The sequence below is a fragment of the Zingiber officinale genome, chromosome 6B (genome assembly GCF_018446385.1).
Source record: "Zingiber officinale cultivar Zhangliang chromosome 6B, Zo_v1.1, whole genome shotgun sequence".
In the NCBI taxonomy this organism is placed as follows: domain Eukaryota; kingdom Viridiplantae; phylum Streptophyta; class Magnoliopsida; order Zingiberales; family Zingiberaceae; genus Zingiber; species Zingiber officinale.
In genome coordinates this window covers 11556132-11576472 of record NC_055996.1, presented here as the reverse complement: position 1 = coordinate 11576472, position 20341 = coordinate 11556132, and the positions used below count along the sequence as shown (strand labels likewise).

Sequence of the window (20341 nt, the reverse complement as noted above, 5' to 3'; positions counted from 1 at the left end):
TTGACTCAAATTATAATTTGAGAAGGGCGGTGAATCTAAAAAAAAATTGTAACTAATTATGATCAGTTAATGATCCATGGATTATCTCGTAGTTCTTTTTTTTTTCTTTACCCAGAGATCTGGTCTCAGATTTGAAGGTTAGTGCAGCGGTCAGGCGTGTTCGACGGATTCTCAAAGCGCTATGGTTCAAGCCCCTAGCTGGGGTATGCGCAGGCTACCAGTGGCATGCACAGCTTTATAGTTTGTAAAAAAAATTCATGGATTTTCTGAGTGGAGATTAGTTAGGTTTATAAGGCTCTAAATACCTAGATTAACAAAATAAAAAATTAAGCAACATAAAATGGTAGTTATATGAAGATTCATGTACCGATGATACATTTTTCACATTAGTAATACAGGAAGATAGCTCCAGAGAATGGTTACTCTTCTAGGGATAATCAAAGAACATCTACATTAGTTTTCTTAAATATATAATTTATCTTAAATTTTATATTTTATGTAAAAAGAAATTTTACATCAACTATTCTATTTATTTCTTAAATTTATATTTCATGAATGATATTTTTCTAAATTTAAAAGATAAAATCTATTTCTTAACCATTAAAATATTATTTAATTTGAGAGAATGAGAAAATAATAAAAAAAAAAAGTAAAAAATAAAGAGAATGGAAAAATAATAAAAAAAAGTTAAAGAGAAGAAAAAAATTTAAAAAAAAATAGATAATGAAAATTTTAAGATAGTTAATGTAATATATAGAAAAAAATAATTATCTAAATTTCATAAAATAGATGATTTATTTTAACTTTTATAGATATTATAAAAGAAATTGATATAAATGCTCTAAAGTTCAAATCTCAATTGTAGCATAAGAAATTTTATCTCTAGTAAAAAATGACTTTAAAAATATTGACCGTCTGGATGAATCTCCATTAGCACTTTCTAATTTAGCCGGCCGATGAAAAACTTTCATGAGATTAGTATCAGTCACCTCTAAAATTAGTCAATTCAAAAGAAATTGGATACATGGATTAAAAAAAACAAAATCATTTTAGTGACAAAACTCAGACACCAACTCGGGAACTAGCAGAAGTATATGAAGGATTACTACTGACAAAAGATGCATTCTCTTTTTTGTACAATAAACCATTGAACCCTTTTTGGCACGGCACAATGGAGTTCATATCGCATTCCCAAAGACTGCACAATTGTTTCTCTGATTCTGTTACAGCCTCAGTCCTCATCAATGCTGATCTTTCATTAGCCAGAACCTCAGAAGCATGTATGCAACTGCCATGTTGATGGTTTGATCAGGGCAATTTGCCGCTAGCTACATTCTTTGATGGTGCAGGAACGAACAAACTGTGCTCCTCGCGAGACTACTTGGTTCCTGGAATGAGGTTGGACAAAGAGTTTTGACGGTTGCGGATCAGTCGGGCTTGTTTCTCTCATGAGATGCTACTCTTGCACCAGCTGCAGCACGTTGCATGTGAGACTGCACCGCATGTTGTTTTTGCATCTCTTTCAACCTTTCTACAAGTTCTTGGAAGGTTGGCCGCGATTTTGGTTCACTGTGCGGAGAAGAAATAATTAACACATACACCAAAAAAAAAAAAACTTCGGGCGACTATTTATCGGGTGAAGAAATAACCTATGCCAACAGCTCTCTATGATGGATACCCATTGAGGATCCAAATCTCCTGGCAAATCCAACCTCTGATTCATAAATCCTACCGTCGCAATAATCTGGATAAAATGAAATTTTTTTAGAACTATGGAAATAGGAAGTTAATCCGAGAAATTTCATAGGCAAGTGAAAAAGTAGGATGCGAAAACACAAATTTACTGGTGAAGAATGACCTTTACTACATTCCCCCTATTCAATATCAGCCAGTAATGTCTGTTGATGATAGCAACTGTTATGACTCATGAGGTAGAATTCACAATCAGCAAAAAGAAGTGGCAAAAGCAGAGTATAATTAAGTTGCCCTAGAGAAATTGATCACGCAAATTCTATCGACGAAGTCGTCTTCACATTTTCTGCTTCTATTATAAAGAATTGGAGAAAGTTAAAGATACTATCATATGCAATGATGATACAATATAACTCCATGCACATATATAACTTTCATTACTTTGTTGAGCAGCACCACATGAAGACCACTATTTTGTTCTTCAATGAAACGGTAATTACCTTCACTGAATTGAGATTCTCCCAAGGGATCTTTTTGGTGGCAAGTTCCCATAGTATTACCCCATAGCTATAAACATCTGACCTGTTTTTGCACAAACCATACGAAGGTTTCACTAACATTCTTTTTCAAGAAACAAGTAAAATACAAATGGAAACTGTCCTAATTGCCATAAACTAGCATACTTTTCATCCGAATGCTCATTTCGAAGAACTTCCGGAGCCATCCATTGTGGCTAAAATGAGGAAAGCACAATATTGGAATAAGATTTCAGGAGCCATAGAAAACCAACAATGCCAAATAGGGAACGTCAAAAATTACCGTTCCTTTCCCAGATTTCGTTGTCAAATAAGTTTCATGTTTCAAACGTGAAAGGCCAAAATCACAAACCTGCTGCCATCGAAGTTGACAACATTAGATGTTTATGCTTTTATAAAATGAATACTTTGCACATATTTTGAAGTGAAATTCCCACCTTCACAGTCCAATTCTTGTCCACCAACAGGTTTGATGACTTCAAATCACTATGGATGATAGGAGGGTTGTGATGGTGAAGATAATTCATCCCCCTTGCCTATCAAAAAAAAACACTGATAGCATCTGAGACACTTGCAACATCAAAAATATTTTACATAAACAGAAACAAAAGAGCAAACGAGTATTTTGAGTCATAAGTTCAATTAATTTCATCACATCCCTCAAAAAGTAGTGGAATTTTAGTAATAAACTGTGTCCATGTCACTATCCATCTTCTATTTATAAGATTCTTATGAACCATGTTTACTGGATCCGGCACAGAGCTTGTATAGTACATGTCTTTCCTAAATTCATTCAGTGTAAAATCAACAAAACTCCTTCCTAACAACTGGATGTGTGTACTGCATCTCATACAATTTAATGAAATATCAACACAGATTAGAATAAGAACATAAACTAACATGCACATTTTAGTTTGAGGAATTACACTTACAATGTCTAGGGCCATGTTAATGCGTCGTCTCCAGTGCAGCCTCATGTTGTTTCTTTGCAGCAGACGAAATAAGCTCCCACTACATTTGAGGTAGGAGAAAAATGGAGAAACAGATGGTAAGTTTAGTAATACTAGTTAACCTGTTTTTGTCAATAGCTGTTTCCAATCTAAAGAAAATAGATATCTCAAAAAAAAATGAAATGAATTGTGCACCTAATAAATTTAAAAATTGGAAGAAAAAAACACACTACATGGATAGCTCTTTATAATTTAAAAAATGAGTTGTTCCCTCTCAAGAGTCCACAATAACAAAAGCCTCACAAACTCGTCTCCTAGAACGGTTGACCCCTGATTCAGATTTTAAAATCTTGACCAAAACTTGAAAGTGAATCATACAATAGCTCAAAGCCAATCTATTTGGACCCTGCTTATAGCTAGAAATGCAGAGCCGTATTCAACGACACCTGGCACAATACTAAGGGAACTGCAGCATAATACAGTGAAATTGTAATGGTTATCTATTCAACCATATAGTTATTTCAAACGTCAGGTAAGGAGAAAAAAAGTGAAGTCTCCCTGCATTGTAGTGCACCGGCACAATTGTTCTGTGCCAACCCATATCAGTGTTGACAAAGATTGGTAACTATGGGTCAGCTCTAGTCAAAGAATGGAACTGGCTTGTACTGGTTTTAAACCTTGGAGACAGATACGATCATGTCAAGTGACTCTAATCCCCCTGTTATGCAATATCTTCATCCAAAGATAAAACATAGAAGATAACTGATTCGCTATCTTACGTTGAGAGAAATAAAAGTCTACGAAACAATTATGCTAATACTGATAAGCTAATAAGAGAATCAACCGAGGAAGAAATTCTGTCACAATGCAAAGACGTTGAGGAGAGGTAACTGCACCCATGAAAAGTAGCATATTCGGATGCCGCAGTCTCTTCATCAGTGACACCTTGTAAAGAAACCAACATCAAGGTTAAAGAATGTGTAATATTCAATAACGAATTCAATAAAAGCATGTCAAAACTATATGGATGGCGAAACACAGATGACTTAGATTCAAAATTACTATCAGAAAACATAAGACATAATCCTACCGTACCAATGAATTTTAAAGTACATAAAACTAAAGGACAATATATAAAAACTAAAAGACAACATTAAAGAGCAGCCTCAAGTCTAAAATCAAATCATCCAAGAGAAACCAGTATCTTCCTAGGATTGTTTGTTTGACAAGGAATTGCAATCTGAATAATGAGAATTTGATTGTCATTTTGACATTTCAAGCAACTTGAACAGTGGAGCATGTCAATCTCCTTACTAATATTAGACCTTTTGTACAATTCTTTACTTATGGAATGAAAATATAGCATGCAGAATCTAACTAGGTTAAAGATGAAAAAAAGAAAATGTAATTATATATGTTAAATGAGCAAGCCAACAGATTCTGACTCATGGCCTCTCCCTTTTACTGCAAGGGGCAATGCGCAAGGCCTTCACTCTCTTCCTCATCAAAAAACAAAAAAGTTTAAATAATTTTGTAATGAAATATATATGGAGCCTATGAGCAAGCAAACAAAATGCTGACCCATATCATCTTCCCTTTATCTCAATGAATCACACATGATAAATTCACATGAATAAAAAATGTTTGTTCATGAATTATTGTTTATCAACCCTTAAGAGTTGTTGAGTTGGCTTGTATAGTTTGATAACAGATAACATATTAGTACCTACAAATAAGAGTCAGGATAGTTTTAGTTTTACCCCACATAAAGTCCTGCTGTCTAGGCATCGATATTGACCAACAAGGAACGCGACTATATATTGTTAGTACATGTCTCTATGAATGAAAGCATAATTGTCATGACATGCTAGTTGATATACAACATTTCAACTTGTAAACTAACATTATAAAGAACTAAGCACATCTTTCAGAAAGTTTGACAAACAAGATAAGTAACAAAGTTGGCCACTCATGACATGCGTAAAGTTATTTTAGAAATATTTCAACAGACAAAGAATAGAGCGGCAAGAAAACAATTAAAACCATTATTTATACCATTCCATAAATAAATTTTGTATGAACATGACATAGATAGTAAGACCAAATAATAAACCACCAATGGACAATATAACCTAACAAGAACATAGCTAGTTTCTCGGTGTAACACATAAGAGCAAGTTACATAATATTATTTTAAAAGATACATGCAAAGAGTTAACTTGATCATTACCTCTTGCCTAAAGGAAAGTATCACATCATCTGAATATTCCTGTTTTGAAAATACTTTTGCTGCCACATCCTGGAACCAATAGTATATATTTTACTCATCATTTAGTAAAAAAAAAATGAAAGATCTATATTAGGGATTTGATAGTACAATAATTATCACATTTTCATCTAAATGAGAAAATTCTTTCATTCACTTTTTAGATCTAAACTGTAGCCCAAAATGTTTAAATTTAGTTAATATTAGCACTCATCATTGCCTTGTAAATTCCCTTGCTTTGCCAAAACCTTCCATGGTGAGACTAAAATAGGTCGTAACAATGTCCCTCATTCAAGGCTTGAATCTTCGAGACTTCTCCCATAGTATTCATCAAAATTGTCCCGTCCACTAACCTAAAGATGTTTAAGCCAAATTCAAGGTAGTACACTCATTTGGCCTTATAACTATCCCAAATTAGCACACTATTTTTGATGTGGGGTTAAACTACAGTAATTTATAGGAAAAACAATCATCTGTGCCCGCGCGCGCGCACACACACACACAACATTTTTTTTATCTCAGAGGGTAGCCCGATGCACAATGCTTCCACCAATGTGAGGTCCCGAGAAAGGGACAGATTGTATTAGATCTATTGTATGCACCATTATCCTATATTGCAATAGATTGTTTCTACGACTCAAATCCTTGACCACCAGGTCAAACGGTTGCATTGCAAGGGTCAGACAATTGTTTCTTTTACCTCAATTGCATGAAAAACATTTGGGTTCCCTCTAATCATGTAATGTAGTTATAAACCTGTTAGGAACACTAGGAGTGTAACATATTTTCCCCCAACTTCAACTGAGTAAAAAATTAAATGTCATTTAGGGGCTATATCTTTCCATGAAAAGAGATCAAAAGCTTTTAAGTGATAAATATATATACAAGAATAGGGCCTTCATCATCGTATAGAGAAGCTTACTTCTATATGTTGACTATGAATATATAAGAATTTTATGTTTTCATGTCATATCAAAAGCTTTTAAGATTTATAAATATATTTACAATAGTATGCCCATCCTCTTCATAGAGAGCTTACTTCTACATGCTGATTATGAATATATAAGAATTTTGTTTTGTCATGTCTTATGACGCACTGGGAAGACTTGGCGCAATGGTAAAGTTGTTGTCATATAACCTAGAGGTCACGGGTTCGAATCTCGTAAATAACCTCTTGGAAAGTAGGTAAAGTTGTGCAGACCCTTTCCAGGGATCCGCATTGTGCACCGAACTGCCCGTTTATGTCTTATGATGCACTCATGTCTCGGTGAACCTTTTACATCATGTATTTAACTAGCACCTTGACTGCTTAATTCATCAGATTTCCCTATATGAGGAGTGCATAATTATTGAACAAGGTCACAATTCTATGGCATGGACTTAAGTTGCCAATCTTTAGCTTTGATTAACCAAGCAAGTTTTCTTGTAAATCAGTTGAACTAAAATAACACGTAAAACATAACAGCACCAATATGGTTGAACAGCCCAATCAGACACATGTGAGTTGTAGCTAGACTAACACCAACTAATACTTTCTAAAATTAGTGAAAATGCTAGCAATTTGCATATTCTGATTTGGCATAAGTAAACCAGCACAGGTGAAGCTTACCGAGCCATACCATAAAGCATGATATACAGTTCCACAAGAACCTGGAAGAGTAGAAAACAAATTATTGTAAGAAATAGAAAAGTAATCAATTACATTGATGAGAGCATTGTCTCCAATTCAGTCTTAAAGATTAGATCATTCAGGTAAAATCTTGAATTCAACAAAAGATCCTTGTATGATGTTAACTATGACAGGTGCTAAAAGAGTAGTTTGGGGCAAAGAAAAAGATTTGATACTTATTAGATAGTGACCATGGTAAATTGGACAACGGTCCTTAAGCATTGCATCCTGAAAAAGTAACTTAAGTCGATCGCTAATAATGCCAAAGATGCAAATCATGAAAAGTCAAATTTCTCCACAACAATTCTCAGTCATCACAAGAATAAAAGAGTTTCTTCACGTGAAGTAACACAAAATATAAACCTCCAAATACAATCCATAACAAGAGAGCACAAGAACCAAACTTTTGACAAATTAATCTCGACATAGTTAACTGAGGAAGTATCTGAACATGAACACAACTAGAACATGAACATGATATCATATATCAAATTAAATGACAAAAAAAAACAAATTCTCATATACAAAAAAGAAAGCAGCTCAGATGTGACTACCAGGTTTTGATGATCAGATAATTATTCTCATTGTCCTCTAGATTTATTGCCAATGTGAAGTTTTGCACAAGGAGTGATGCTTAATGCGCCTAGATGATGATATCCATCTAACATAAATACATAATAGCATAGCTGATTGATGTTGTAAATTGCAAAGTAGTACACAAGCTTCTGGTGAGGTTTCACTTATTGTCTCGCATTTATCTTCCGCACTATAGGAAAAAATAACAGCTCTAATATATAACACTCAAACAGCTATATAGTAAGAACTAAGATAAAAAATTTGAGATTAACCAAAAAAATTCATAAGCATGCAAAATCAGCAAAAATCCTAGATGATTTAATATTGTAATATACTGTGATAAGAAAGACATTAGATTTAAAACTACAGGTAATTTGTTTATGCAATGTTATGGAAACTGAGGCAGGACTGTTAGCAATTTGGTAATCAGAGTTCAAGGTTGAAAGTAATTTGTCTTAGCAAATCACCAACTGGCACATCCAATAGCATCAAAAATGAAGTATAGCAATATCACAATCAGAAAGATGCTTGTAGCTATCTCCGGAGTTGTTAACAAAAGTACAAGGATGAATCTTAAGGCATTGTAAAAACAAGAACATATGTAGGCCAAAGTGAATCATAGCAATACTTGCACAAAAGGAAGTATTTCAGTTTAGCTATTCTTATCAACTTATGCTTTGCTATAGGATACATTTTATCATATTTATTGGAGAAGAAGGCTACCTTGACCTATTTGTTCACCAATTGTAAGATCTTCCCATAAGATCTCATAATCTAAACAGTCTGTATCCACTTTGTGAAGCGCACTGCTGCTGGTGCTCCCACAACTGCTAATGCTACTTGTGCTATTGACATTAAGAGAAGACCAAGATCCTGAGGCTTCATTGTTTCCTGCCCGATAGTTTTCACTTATTTGACTTTCTGACTTCATACAAAACTCAGATGATTTAGAATGATTGTATGCATTTTCTGGATTGCTATGCAACCATGGCCAAACAAAGCGAGTCTTTGAATTGGTAGCATCCTGCTCATTTCCTTTCCATGGCCATACTATACCCTTATTGGCAAATAGCCCCTCCGTCTTGCTTATGATCTTGTAGATGCCAGCCTTTCCTTCATCTTCATCATTATTTACTTTGGCTGCTTTGCCAGGAGACTTGAACTCTATGACAGAAGAAGGCTCCCCAAAGTCACATGGTAGTACCTCTCCTCTCAGTGTGCTAGCATCACTACAGATACCATCCTCCTTGTGGTCTGTTGAAATTCTGTCACGATCAGAACACTGGCTACCTTCGGTTGCCGTTTCCCATTCCATATTATTTTCGCCTTGCTTCATTTGAGAACGAACTTTATTTGTAACTTTAGTAGCCTGTCATGATGATTTTAAAAATCAAGAAAGAATGAACTAGAAAATAAATTAACAATAGATGTCAAACTAATATACTCAAGGAACACTCCCAATTGTTTTTATGACCTATGCATCTATTGAATTCTTTATGTTTAAGATCAGCAAGTGCTAACTTACTAGATTAGTAATTTTAGATGCAATAGTAATTTGGAGGGGTTGCTGAGGATCCAAACTACCATTATTTGTGACACTTTTTCTAGCAGTGTCACTAGCTTCCAAATTGCTAAAGGTTGAAGCGTATGTTGAATCCTGAAATGATTGAGAATCACTTGAAACACAAATAATGCCAACCAGGCTACCATCATCATCATAAACAGGGTTGTACGTGGCAATAACTAGAAAATGTTCTCCTAGTTTGTTCTTCACAGGAAACTTCCCTTTCCAGTTCTCCCCCATGTTTACATGCTTAACTATGCTCCTAGCAATGTTGAAATCACAGGCATCAACTAGTAGCTCAGTAGCATTCTGACCAAGTGCTTCTGATGCAGTATAGCCATAAAGTTCCTCTGCCGATCGGTTCCTACAAAATAAAAAACGATCATATTTGATACTCTTCGATAAGCAACTGGAAAAGGTTCCTAACAAAATCGAGAAACCAAAAGTACCATATTGATACAAATACATATGCAAATATAAACATTTGACAGAAGAATACTTTTGAACCAGACAAATAGTACGTTACCTAAAACTAAAGTTAAATACCACCAGGAGGACAATTTCACTGCAGCCAGGAGGACAATTTCACTGCAGCTTTGATAAAAATAAATAAATAAATAAAAGAACAATGGAATATGAATAAAGAAGATGGACTAGAATTACAATTTTAGCATTGAACCTTGCATATGTGAATTAACATCAGAAGAAGTGCAGACTTCTAGCATTCCATAATCAAGATAGTCCATTCTTGTCAGATTGTAGATTTCAAACTTCTAGGTGAATAAACGATATGCACATAACATTTTAGTACCTAAGCGATATTTACATTAACTAAAAGCAATTTTCTTGCATGGCCTCCCAAGATTATTAATCATTCTTACATAGTTCCTTTTATGCATTCTCCAATCGTCAAAATCAACATAAATACAATGAGTAAAGGCCATGCATTAAGCAGCTCCCTAAAATGTTCGGGATTCTAAGGCACTTGATCACAAAAGAAAAAGGGAGCAAGAACAAGAGGAAAGGCAAGGGCAACCGACCAATAGATTATCCGGCCCTCGAGATCGAAAATATGGACAGACTGAGCCAGTGACTGCAAAATGTTTAGGCACTGCCCCTCCGACAGCCGGATCCCAGCGGGACTGCCACCGGGGGAATCGGTCGGGCCCCGACTCTCACGCTGCAGCCTCGAGGAGCTGGATCCCCTCGCCCAGGCCGCCGCGGAACCCTCGACGCCTCCTCCGCTATTCGTCCTCCGCGGCGAGACCGAGTGGGACCCGCAGTCCGCTCGGCGCGCGCCGCCATCCGCGGGCATCAACCTGGACATATCCTGCTTCAGCCGGGCGTGGCTGGCCTCCAGCTCACGGATCTTCTTCAGCAGCACCTCCGCGGAGGGTTCCATGCCCCAAAGGCGGATCCTGGCAGGCAGTGACGGAAGAAGCGCACGGCGCCGATGAAGCGCAGGGCAGTGACGGCAGGCAGGTGTTGTGTTGCGTGCTGCTGTGGAGTATCTTTTCTTTTTCGTTTTCAATAAAATATCTTGCCTTCTCTTGTGACGTGTACTATTTATTGTAAGCTAATGGCTTTGCAATGAGCTCTTAAGTCACGAAAATTTTCAAAGTAAATAAAAAAAAATTGGTTGATTTTTCTTTCCACTCCAACCTACAAAATAATGGAAATTATCCTAAAATTTCCATAAAAATTTCAATCAGTCCAGTCCTTCGGATTTTATATCATCTGTCTCCATACTCATCGAATATAAGATCTATAATGAGTATATTCATACCTATTAAATGATCGGATTATAGTTATAATTTTTCTTTTTTCTATCCAACTATTATCATTCAACAAAAATATATTAAAATTAACGACATATTAAAAAGAGCAATGATATGCACAAGAAAAAAAACTCAATGAAAACCTCAAGGATAGACACATAAAGTCATGGCCCACCATTTCACTTTTTGTGGGCCCCATCATTTTATGTATCTATCCTTGAGGTTTTCATTGAGTTTTTTTACTTGTGCATATCATTTTGTTATTAAAAAAAATATATATAATTAAAAAAATAAATTAAACATATATATGCTCTCCTCCTAATATTAACAAAAAAATAGTAAGTTGATTTTGGAAAAAGAAAATTTTCTGTAATATATGTATATATATTATTTAATCAGGTATTCGGATCGGGTATCGGGTATTGATAGTCCCTCCATACCCTCTTCCATTCGGATCAGATATTGGATCCTCCATCAGATTCAGGTGAAATTTTCATTCCTAGTCCTAAAATATTTGTTTTAACTCTTCAATCCATATCAATTCACTTATTTTGCTATTTGTACACAATCTTATACAATTATTCCCAATTAAATATATATACTTGATTTCAAATATTTTGTACCTAATAAAGTGGATTATATATATATATGTATATATATTCATATATATTGATCGACCTATTATAAATAGCGCTCAATTGAATAGAAAATATATTATATTTTAGTTTAAATGATGTTGAATTTAAGAGGAATTATATCTTATTATGAACCTTTTGTACTTATATTTTACCACGTACATAAAAAGTGTGCACAAGAATGATGCTGAATTTAGAAAGAATTATACCTACATTTTTCCATGTACATAGAAATTGTGTGTATAGATAGTATACTAGATTTGAATTTAAATGGTGTTAAATTTAGAAGGAACTATATTTTCTTTTGAACTTTTTGTACCTATTCTTTGTAACAGCCCCTCAAAATATGCGCATAGATAGTGAATTAGATGAATTAGTGTGAATTAAGAAGTTAAAATAAATATTCTTTAACATAGGGACCGAAGGAAAAGGTGAAACTTTGTGCATGGGAAGTTTAGGACAATTTACCCACAAAACAAACACATTCTGAAATAAAAAATAAATTTATCTGATAAATGATCTTTTGTATCAAATTGATAACTTTGTTATTATTATTAAAATTGTGTTAAAATTAAACAAAATAATACCAACAAATGTAGATGCTAAGAATTGATCAACCTGTGTCCTCTCGAGACGATGGGTGTTACCATATGAGGTATTGAGATTGAAACTCGCGTCCGAGAATGTCTTTCTTTATGTTTTGTCCATCTGTACTAATGACTAGTAATCATCCGTGATTTACCTCCTCCGTGTTGACCCAAAGACGGATTGGCATGAGCGCTGAGTGAGTAAATCACTTTTTTTGCAACATAAAAATTGGCCAACCTTATTAAGGCACGATCATTAGATGTTGCCTGTTTAACAATTCATAGTACCTCCGAAGAGATCGATCAGTTTGACTATGATTCATGAGAGGATGAATCAAACACCTTAGTTCATGTTGATACAACTGCTCAAGTGATCCTAATTGTCTATGCTAACAGATCAACAAAAGAATAACACCACTTAAGAATCAGAAACAGAAAACTTGTATGATCTTTCAAAAAAAAAAAGAATAGTTTGTCAAATAAAAAGAAATATGTAGATGAGAGCCAAGTGCTCTCACCTCGACGAAAAGTGTTGCATCCTTATTTTGCTATGTTCTTATGTTCCACTGAAATGGTAGTAGATGAATGCCAAATACAATAGGGAAAACCATGTACTTCCACCTCGACAAAATATTCGGGAAAACTAAAGAGTTTTCAAACCAAACTAAGCTTTAGCATTTGAGAGTAGGCCGTGCGGTACTAATCGAAGAATCAACCTCTACTTGATGTACTGTGAGATCCATTTGAAACCTTCACCATATCCCATCTTCCGCACGATGCTACACATGAAGATCTCAAGGGGGCGGACATTGGAATCGCTAAGATTCACCGTTCCCTTGCCAGTTGTGAAGTTGTTCAGACCGAGATGGTAGCGTAGCTCTTCCTCTGATGCTGCATAAGGGATGTCGATCTTGTTTCCTAGAATAAGAAATGGGACATTTGCCAAACAATCATCTGATAGCAGTGCATCCAATTCTTTCTTTGACTCTGCAAACCTCTCTTTGTCATATGCATCTACTAGGTACACCACTGCATCCACCTGGTAGAAAAAAATTCAAGGATTTGTAACATTTCACAAGAAAAGAAATAGCATACGATATCGTAAAAGAGAATAGCGAACTTAGAGAATGAAGTGAACAACTTTTTTGACAACTTCCACCCAAAAAATCATTATCAGTGATGCAAGTATTTCACTGCATTCCATGAAAAAAAAATTGAAAGAGGGTTGCAAGGAGAATAATAATAAATATGTGATGAATGTGTATACAGTGACACCGACACTATCTTGTTTGGCCAATTCGTCCAGCTTAATTGAAAGGCTCATTTCTGTATTATTTTTACTCATAGTTCTTTCGTTTTAAATTTGGGAAAAAGCAAAAAATGTGATCGACTGGCCAAGACAAATGGTTCAGAACTTCCTCGTGTGAGTTAATTCGACCAACAATGAGACAACTTTTTGTTCATTCCAACTACTTGTTTATCCTCTTGTATTGCCCACCTTCCTTTTTTCTCATATTCTTTCTCGACACAGCCTAGAAGTATCTAAGAAAGAAATGTAACTATCTAAACAAACATTCAAGAAATATCAAAGTTCAGCCGAATTTGGGTAACAGTGTCTGGGAATTTTTAACAAATTCACTGCAGCTTCAAGTTTTCAGATGCTTACCAAGCTCAAACTATTTTCAAGAGCAAGAACAATACATTAACACTCTGTTTGATATTGGATTGATCTATTCCAAGAAAAAATTTAAATAGACAGCAACCAATTTATTTAGCTTAGTTCTGAATGAGTTCTGTTATAAAACATTGTGATTAAAAGATAAGTATCTCCTAAGAACATTTACCAAACTCCACCAAATTCCTTTTTCAAAAATTATATCATCTGTGGCTATGATTCAAACACAACTTTGTCTTCCATTGTTCCAGGCTTCTAGATTTGGTTAAATCAGTGTTCAAGAATACATGAATGGCAAACGAAGTTGGATTCCCCCTCAAATCCAACAACCCATGAGTTGGCTGAGCAATGTAAGAGAAGTTACAGATAGACGTCAGATTATTCATGTGACTGAAGTAAGCAATTGATCATGACAACCGTATGCATGAAAGAAAAACACAAATTGTAAAGATGCAACCATGGTGAAATGATTTGTTTATCCCTGGAGGGTCAAAAATCACAACTAAAAAAAGCTGCAATCAAATATGTGGTCAACATCACGGTAGAATCACCAATAATTATGGCATAACACTAAGATAACCAAACTTTAGTTAATTCTTCAGAAAAGTACACGATCAAGGAAGAGAAGAACTGAAGAACCACCCCCATGTATGTAAGAAAGAGTTGCAAGGAAAACGAGGCATAGATTCGTCGTCAAAAAGACAAATTTTGATAGCTTACCTTAGCGTAGTAATCTTTCCAGACGCGTCGAGCGATCTGATGGCCTCCCAAATCAAAAGCCTTGAACTTGATCTTCCCGATGCTCAGCTCCTCCGACGTCGGGTGCTGCGTCGGCTGGTGCTGGGCTAGTCTCTGCATTCATGAGAAAAGGAAACAAATTCCGACCAACGTAGGAATGCATCAAAGAGATGAATGAAAAAGCAAATGCTGATCTGAGAATCCAACCTCGTCCTTGAGCATATGAAGCAGCGTGGTCTTCCCGGCATTGTCGAGTCCCAGGAACAAGATCTTGGCCTCCTTCTGCCACAGGCCTAGCGAGGCGAGGACCCCGTAGAACCAATCCACCAGGAACATCGCGGCTGGTGGAATTCGAGAAGCCGGGCGAGTAGATCTGTAGAACGGACCGCGCGATCTCGCCGGAGTCACGCCAAAGATCGGATCCGGCGACGCTAACCGCCCGAGCCAAATCTAAGTCTGATTTAAATGGCGAATGAGATCGAAAAACCTGAGATCGATTGGAGGAGAGAGAAACAGAACAGACGTTATAATACCGGCAATTGATTTAATCTTTTTGATTTCCTAAAAAACACATTATTATTTTTTTTATTTTTAACTTCACGAGTACCAGTGCAATTTTGTCCATACTTTTTACCAATTTAAATTTAAATTCTTATTGCTATTTTATTATTTATTTATTTATTTATTTATTTTGACAATTTAGGAGAGATGACAAACAGGTAAATATTCTTTTAATATGAGGCATTCTTTTGCATATATAAAAATAAAACGTATTCTTTTACTTTTATACTTTTAAATTTTATATATATATATATAATAAACCCAACTAATCCTGAGATAATAGATTCATCTCATAAAATTTTTCCACTAACTATCAAAATAAATCAAAAAATAATACTTATAACTATCAAAATAAATCAAAAAACCTATAAATTATATACATAAAATATTTTAATTTATTTTTATTAATCCATGTATCTACCCAACTAATCTCTACAACTAATGTTAGAGATGGACGACCAGATCAACAGACCGACCACCACCACTGAGGAGCATAAGTGAATCATGGCATGGCACTCTAGAACTCAAGGATATAAAACAGATCCCACTTGTAGTTAAAGAGTTGTATGACAAAACTCAACTGAAATAGACCGCAAATATTAAGACATGCCTTTCAACGGAGACCCTATCAATAACTAATTCAACACAAAGTAGGCAAAGCTCATGCTCTACACGAGGCAAATTTAAAAATAAAAATAAAAATGGGCATCTTCTACTTGTAGCAATCACCTGCACCAGCATACCTTCTATGGCTTGGCTGGACTGACCCAAACTGACCTGAACACATGACATCGACTGGAAACATCTTTAGATCGTGGCGCCTGCAATGTAGGATATGTAGTTCTTTCCAGTCATGGTTATTGTTCTCAAGCATTAAAAGCATTGATCCTACCAGTGTTTAGCTGAAGTTGAACCCGCCAGGAGGAGCCGCATTCTGGTCGTTGTTCCCGAAGTGGAATCCAGTCTGAGCTGCGTCGGCTACCGGCATCGCATCGTCTTCCTCCTCCAACCAGTACGTCTCGAGAATTTTCACAGATTTCTCGTAGATTTCAGTATTATCATGGCTCTGAAGATTCTCAATCTTCTCCAAGCCCTCAGCTTCATCGATCATCTGAGCGTACAGATTGACACTGCCAGTGGCACCTAAGTTCTTCTCCGCTTCCCCAACCTTCAAGATATTCTCCAGCCCTTCCAAGCAGACAGTGACGATTCTTGGATCTGGGCAGATAAGTAGATCGCACAAGGGCCTGATGCAGCCCTGACTAACTAAGAACCTAATTGAATGCATCAACACATGGTTGGTCTAGGGAATGAAACATGAATAACAATTCATTTAAAGTTTGACATCCAATCACAAAATCTCGATAGCATACTTTATCTGATCGTGTGTACCGCCAGAGGTAGCATTTGAGATGGCCCATGCTGCCTCTTTCTTGATATCAAACTCTGCAGTTTGCATTAGATTCACTAGCGGACTGATGATACCAGCAGCTATAACCGCCTGCAATCAAGTCAGTAGCAAATATTATGATTTGCAATAGAAACAAATGGTAAAACTTTCTAAATAAGGTTACAGTTGGATAACTTTGGAAAGAATGCCCAGTCGATTATACACTACTATAAACTTAAATGTCTTATTGCCTGCAAGTTCAAATACATGAAATATATTTAGTCGTTATGTTTTCTAGGAACACATACAGGGATAGCCTAAAATCTTTAAGGATCTTCAAAATACAAACAGTTGATGTAGCCAAGAATTAACACAGTAATTGTAATCATGAAGAATTTTTCTTTAATTAGACAAGTCGTTAGTTAACATGCATTAGTATATGTTTCGTATGAGAAACTAATTTTGCTAATATTAACTGCATAGGTTGAACTCACAATTTTGGCATGTAATGTCATGAATACAAATAGCATATTTTTAAAAACAAATGATGCATATGGATAAATGGTTATTCTTCAAATGAAAGCATCGAAGAAGATGCATTATTGCTTTAATACAGCAAATCTTATTTATTCTTCTAAAATTCACCTGTATTTGTTCCTTGTTTCCTGCTGTGATGTTTGATATTGCCCAGCAAGCTTCCTTCTTGATGCTTTTCTTGTGATTGTGAGTCAAGAGGTTGAGGAGGCATGGAAGTGCTTGGTTATTGATGACAAACTGGATAAGCAGAAGAATATAAAACAAAAAAAGAGAGTTAAAATTAAGATAACACACCCAAAAGTTGAAGCAAATTATCTTTAAAATATACTGTATGACTGAAAATTCTATTAACATAATTGAGTTAATCATGTATTTATTTCATGCTGAACACATGAATGTTCATTCATTTAAATATTACTTTGGTGCTAAAATTATGTTATACGAAACAATCCAAAGTAAACTTGAGTATAATCATATAAATGTAAAAAAATAAAATGACACCATATCTGGGATATATAATCAAGCATCTAGCATGTGTCAACATGTAGCAGAAGAAACAGTTGCATATTTCTTTTCAAGCAACTGAAGGCAACATCATTATGCATATGATTATTTATTTTAATTAATAATCACAATAAACTTTTCTCCACATTATATATTACAAATTCAAAGGAGTAAATCCCAACCACATGACTAAGTTGGAGTTCAAAGCAACGATCTTAGCATCAGTTACCAAAGTCCTTTCTAAATGAGACAACTGGCATCTTCCAATCGATACAACTGACTGCCCTTTATAAAAAATAAAAAAACTGAATCCAAACAAAGCATCAATAGTGTTGTACACCCAACAAAGTCTTATATTGCAACTCCAAAGGCATCTAATGTTAATTTCTAAAATGTAAGAATGACATTGGCACATACACATGATTAGAGAAATGGGGCCTCTATCAAATGTTTACATTTTGCTGCTAAATGTTAACAATTTGACATAACCAATTTACCAGTCTCTAATAATTGTTGAATTGACAAAGACAAAGTATCACATTAACGCAAGAGAATTCAGAATTGACAGACAAGTCAAACAAACAAGCACAAAAATGAATCAAGCCGAAATAATTTTCTTAAAATCTAAAAAGGTAACATGCCTGTGTCTGCATATCATCTCCTGTCACAATGTTACCCACAGTGCGAAGTGCTGGGATGAGCACAGAAGGTGAAGGATGACTGCAATTGAATAAAATCGGTCAACCATTTAGAAGTAGAAAAGCGATGGAATGAACAAGATCACTGCATTCGTACATAAGTAGTTCTACAAGCCGAGGGCAGACACCAGCCTCAAGTACAGCTTGTATTTTGTCATTTGTCCCATCAGATAAGTAAGAGAGTGCCCAGCATGCATCTGTGAGTACTTCCTCATCATTTGAATGAATTAGACGCTCAAGGGCAGGAAGAGCAGGTTTGACCTGCCCACAGACAAATGCATGGCAGGATTAATAAAAACATGACAGGGATTAGGAAAATATGAACAGCAGACAAGTCAATATTACAAATAAACCTGATCAAAGTCTGGTTGAGGCTTCCCTCTGCAAAAATTAGAAAGAGTCCATGTAGCATTCCTCAGCATGGAGAGCTTGGCATGCTCATTCAGCTGTTGAAGGAGTGGAAACAATGCGCCATTGGCAAGGACAAGGTCTCTGCATTTTGGGGAATCCCCGGCAACATTTCCCAAGGCCCATACCGCCTACATAGCATGCAATGCATTAGGAAAAATAATCACAGCAAAAGCACTTATCAACTAGAATCAAAAACAAAGTTCCACTGTGCAAAAGAACATACCTGCTCGCGGACATCATCACTTGGGGAACTGAGCAGTTTAACAAATATTGGAACTGCACCATGATCAATGACAACCCTAGTGTTTTCAGAAGTTCCAGATGCAATATTGGTGAGAGCCCAAGCAGCTTCAAACTATAACAAGAAAACAAAGCAACAAAACAAAAGTACATATAAGCCTACTGGCAAAAGTAAATAAAGGAAAACTAGTTTACACAGATAGGAAAGAACACAACCTGAAGTTGAGGATAATCCTCCCGGATAAGGAACTCAATGAATCGAGGAACTACTCCAGACTGTATCACCTCCTCAATCGGAGGGCTTCTTTCTGAATACAAAATGAAGTTATTCAGAATGACTAATTTATCATCTACAGGAATCAATTACGGTGTACAAGAGAATCATAGATATCATCTATGAACAATTACCTATAGAAAGTAATTTTCGAAACTGTGTAACTGCTTCTAATTGCATGGAACTATCATCAGAATATACGCCCGCCACCATCGCTGGAAGGCTTTCCAGCTGCAAATCATCGATCAAACAAAGAGTAAATCACTCGTTTGATATCTACTACCCCACTCCTAGTAGCATTAATGTCGCCGATCCAGATTAAAACCATAGAGAAGCCAATGGGATTTCGCACAGATCTAACAGTCCAAATCACAAAACATCAAAGGATCATGGCGAAAGGAAGCACCTTTTTCTCAACCACGGACGTGTGGACCGCCTGAGGGAGGGGCTGCGACAGCATCCCCTCCCGTCGCTTCTTCAGCAGGCTCTCTTCCCGGCGGTTTTTTCGGATCTCCACCATGTTGTCCTCCCTCCGTCTACGCCCCTCTTCGGCGTCGACGGCCACCTTATACTTGTTACGGCGAACCTCCGCCCTCTCGCTCGGCCTCAGCGACATCCTGCTCACTTCCACCGCCAACAAAAACTAAGAGATCGCGCAACGACGCCGAAGCCAAATCCAAAACCACAGTGAAACTCAAGCGCAATCGGAGGGAGGAGGGAACGAGATCGAAATGGGGGCGGAGACGAAAGACGCCGACCAGAGGCTATGAAACCCTAAATTTGCGAGTAAATCCGCCGACACATTGGTGTACCCGCCGCGGGCCAACTGGGACACGCCCAAGTGTTATCGACCCGTTAGCGCACAAAGTGGGTGAACGTCAGCGGTCGTCAAGCGAGAGGACAGTTGCTCCCGATGAGAGCAGCTGAGTGTGAAGTAGAGTTTAACTAAACGTGAACCACATGACGTGGCGATTGACGAGTGAAGCAAATTTGACTATGCAGAAAAATATTTATCTTAATCAACTAAATAAATAAATTACACAAAACACAATTTATGCAC

General features: G+C 36.2%; 3 protein-coding genes across 4 annotated transcripts; all 3 read right to left on the bottom strand.

Moving 5' to 3' along the window:
* Positions 1-997: 997 nt before the first annotated feature.
* On the bottom strand, positions 998-10805 carry LOC121991979 (RGS domain-containing serine/threonine-protein kinase A-like). 2 transcript variants are annotated; one of them, XM_042546069.1, is made up of 13 exons: positions 10294-10805; positions 9215-9617; positions 8413-9058; positions 7054-7094; positions 5409-5477; positions 4023-4123; positions 3161-3239; positions 2666-2764; positions 2512-2583; positions 2376-2425; positions 2193-2274; positions 1650-1744; positions 998-1569 (listed from the first exon to the last, which is right to left on the bottom strand). In XM_042546069.1, the coding sequence occupies exons 1-13, from the start codon at positions 10653-10655 to the stop codon at positions 1428-1430; spliced, it is 2241 nt and encodes a 746-aa protein (XP_042402003.1). In that variant the 5' UTR covers positions 10656-10805; the 3' UTR covers positions 998-1427. The 2 variants fall into 2 exon arrangements, with proteins under 2 accessions (XP_042402003.1, XP_042402004.1); XM_042546070.1 differs by having other exon boundaries at positions 2512-2580.
* A 1903-nt stretch (positions 10806-12708) lies between these two features.
* LOC121991978 (GTP-binding protein SAR1A-like) lies at positions 12709-15153 on the bottom strand. Its single transcript, XM_042546068.1, has 3 exons — positions 14874-15153; positions 14649-14780; positions 12709-13292 (listed from the first exon to the last, which is right to left on the bottom strand). Exons 1-3 carry the CDS (start codon positions 15000-15002, stop codon positions 12972-12974), a joined length of 582 nt encoding a protein of 193 aa, XP_042402002.1. The 5' UTR covers positions 15003-15153; the 3' UTR covers positions 12709-12971.
* A 598-nt stretch (positions 15154-15751) lies between these two features.
* On the bottom strand, positions 15752-20116 carry LOC121991977 (importin subunit alpha-1b-like). The gene is made up of 11 exons (XM_042546067.1): positions 19688-20116; positions 19416-19512; positions 19224-19315; positions 18991-19122; positions 18710-18895; positions 18454-18617; positions 18300-18378; positions 17263-17391; positions 16601-16728; positions 16120-16501; positions 15752-16048 (listed from the first exon to the last, which is right to left on the bottom strand). The coding sequence occupies exons 1-10, from the start codon at positions 19895-19897 to the stop codon at positions 16126-16128; spliced, it is 1593 nt and encodes a 530-aa protein (XP_042402001.1). The 5' UTR covers positions 19898-20116; the 3' UTR covers positions 15752-16048; positions 16120-16125.
* Between the last annotated feature and the right edge of the window lie 225 nt (positions 20117-20341).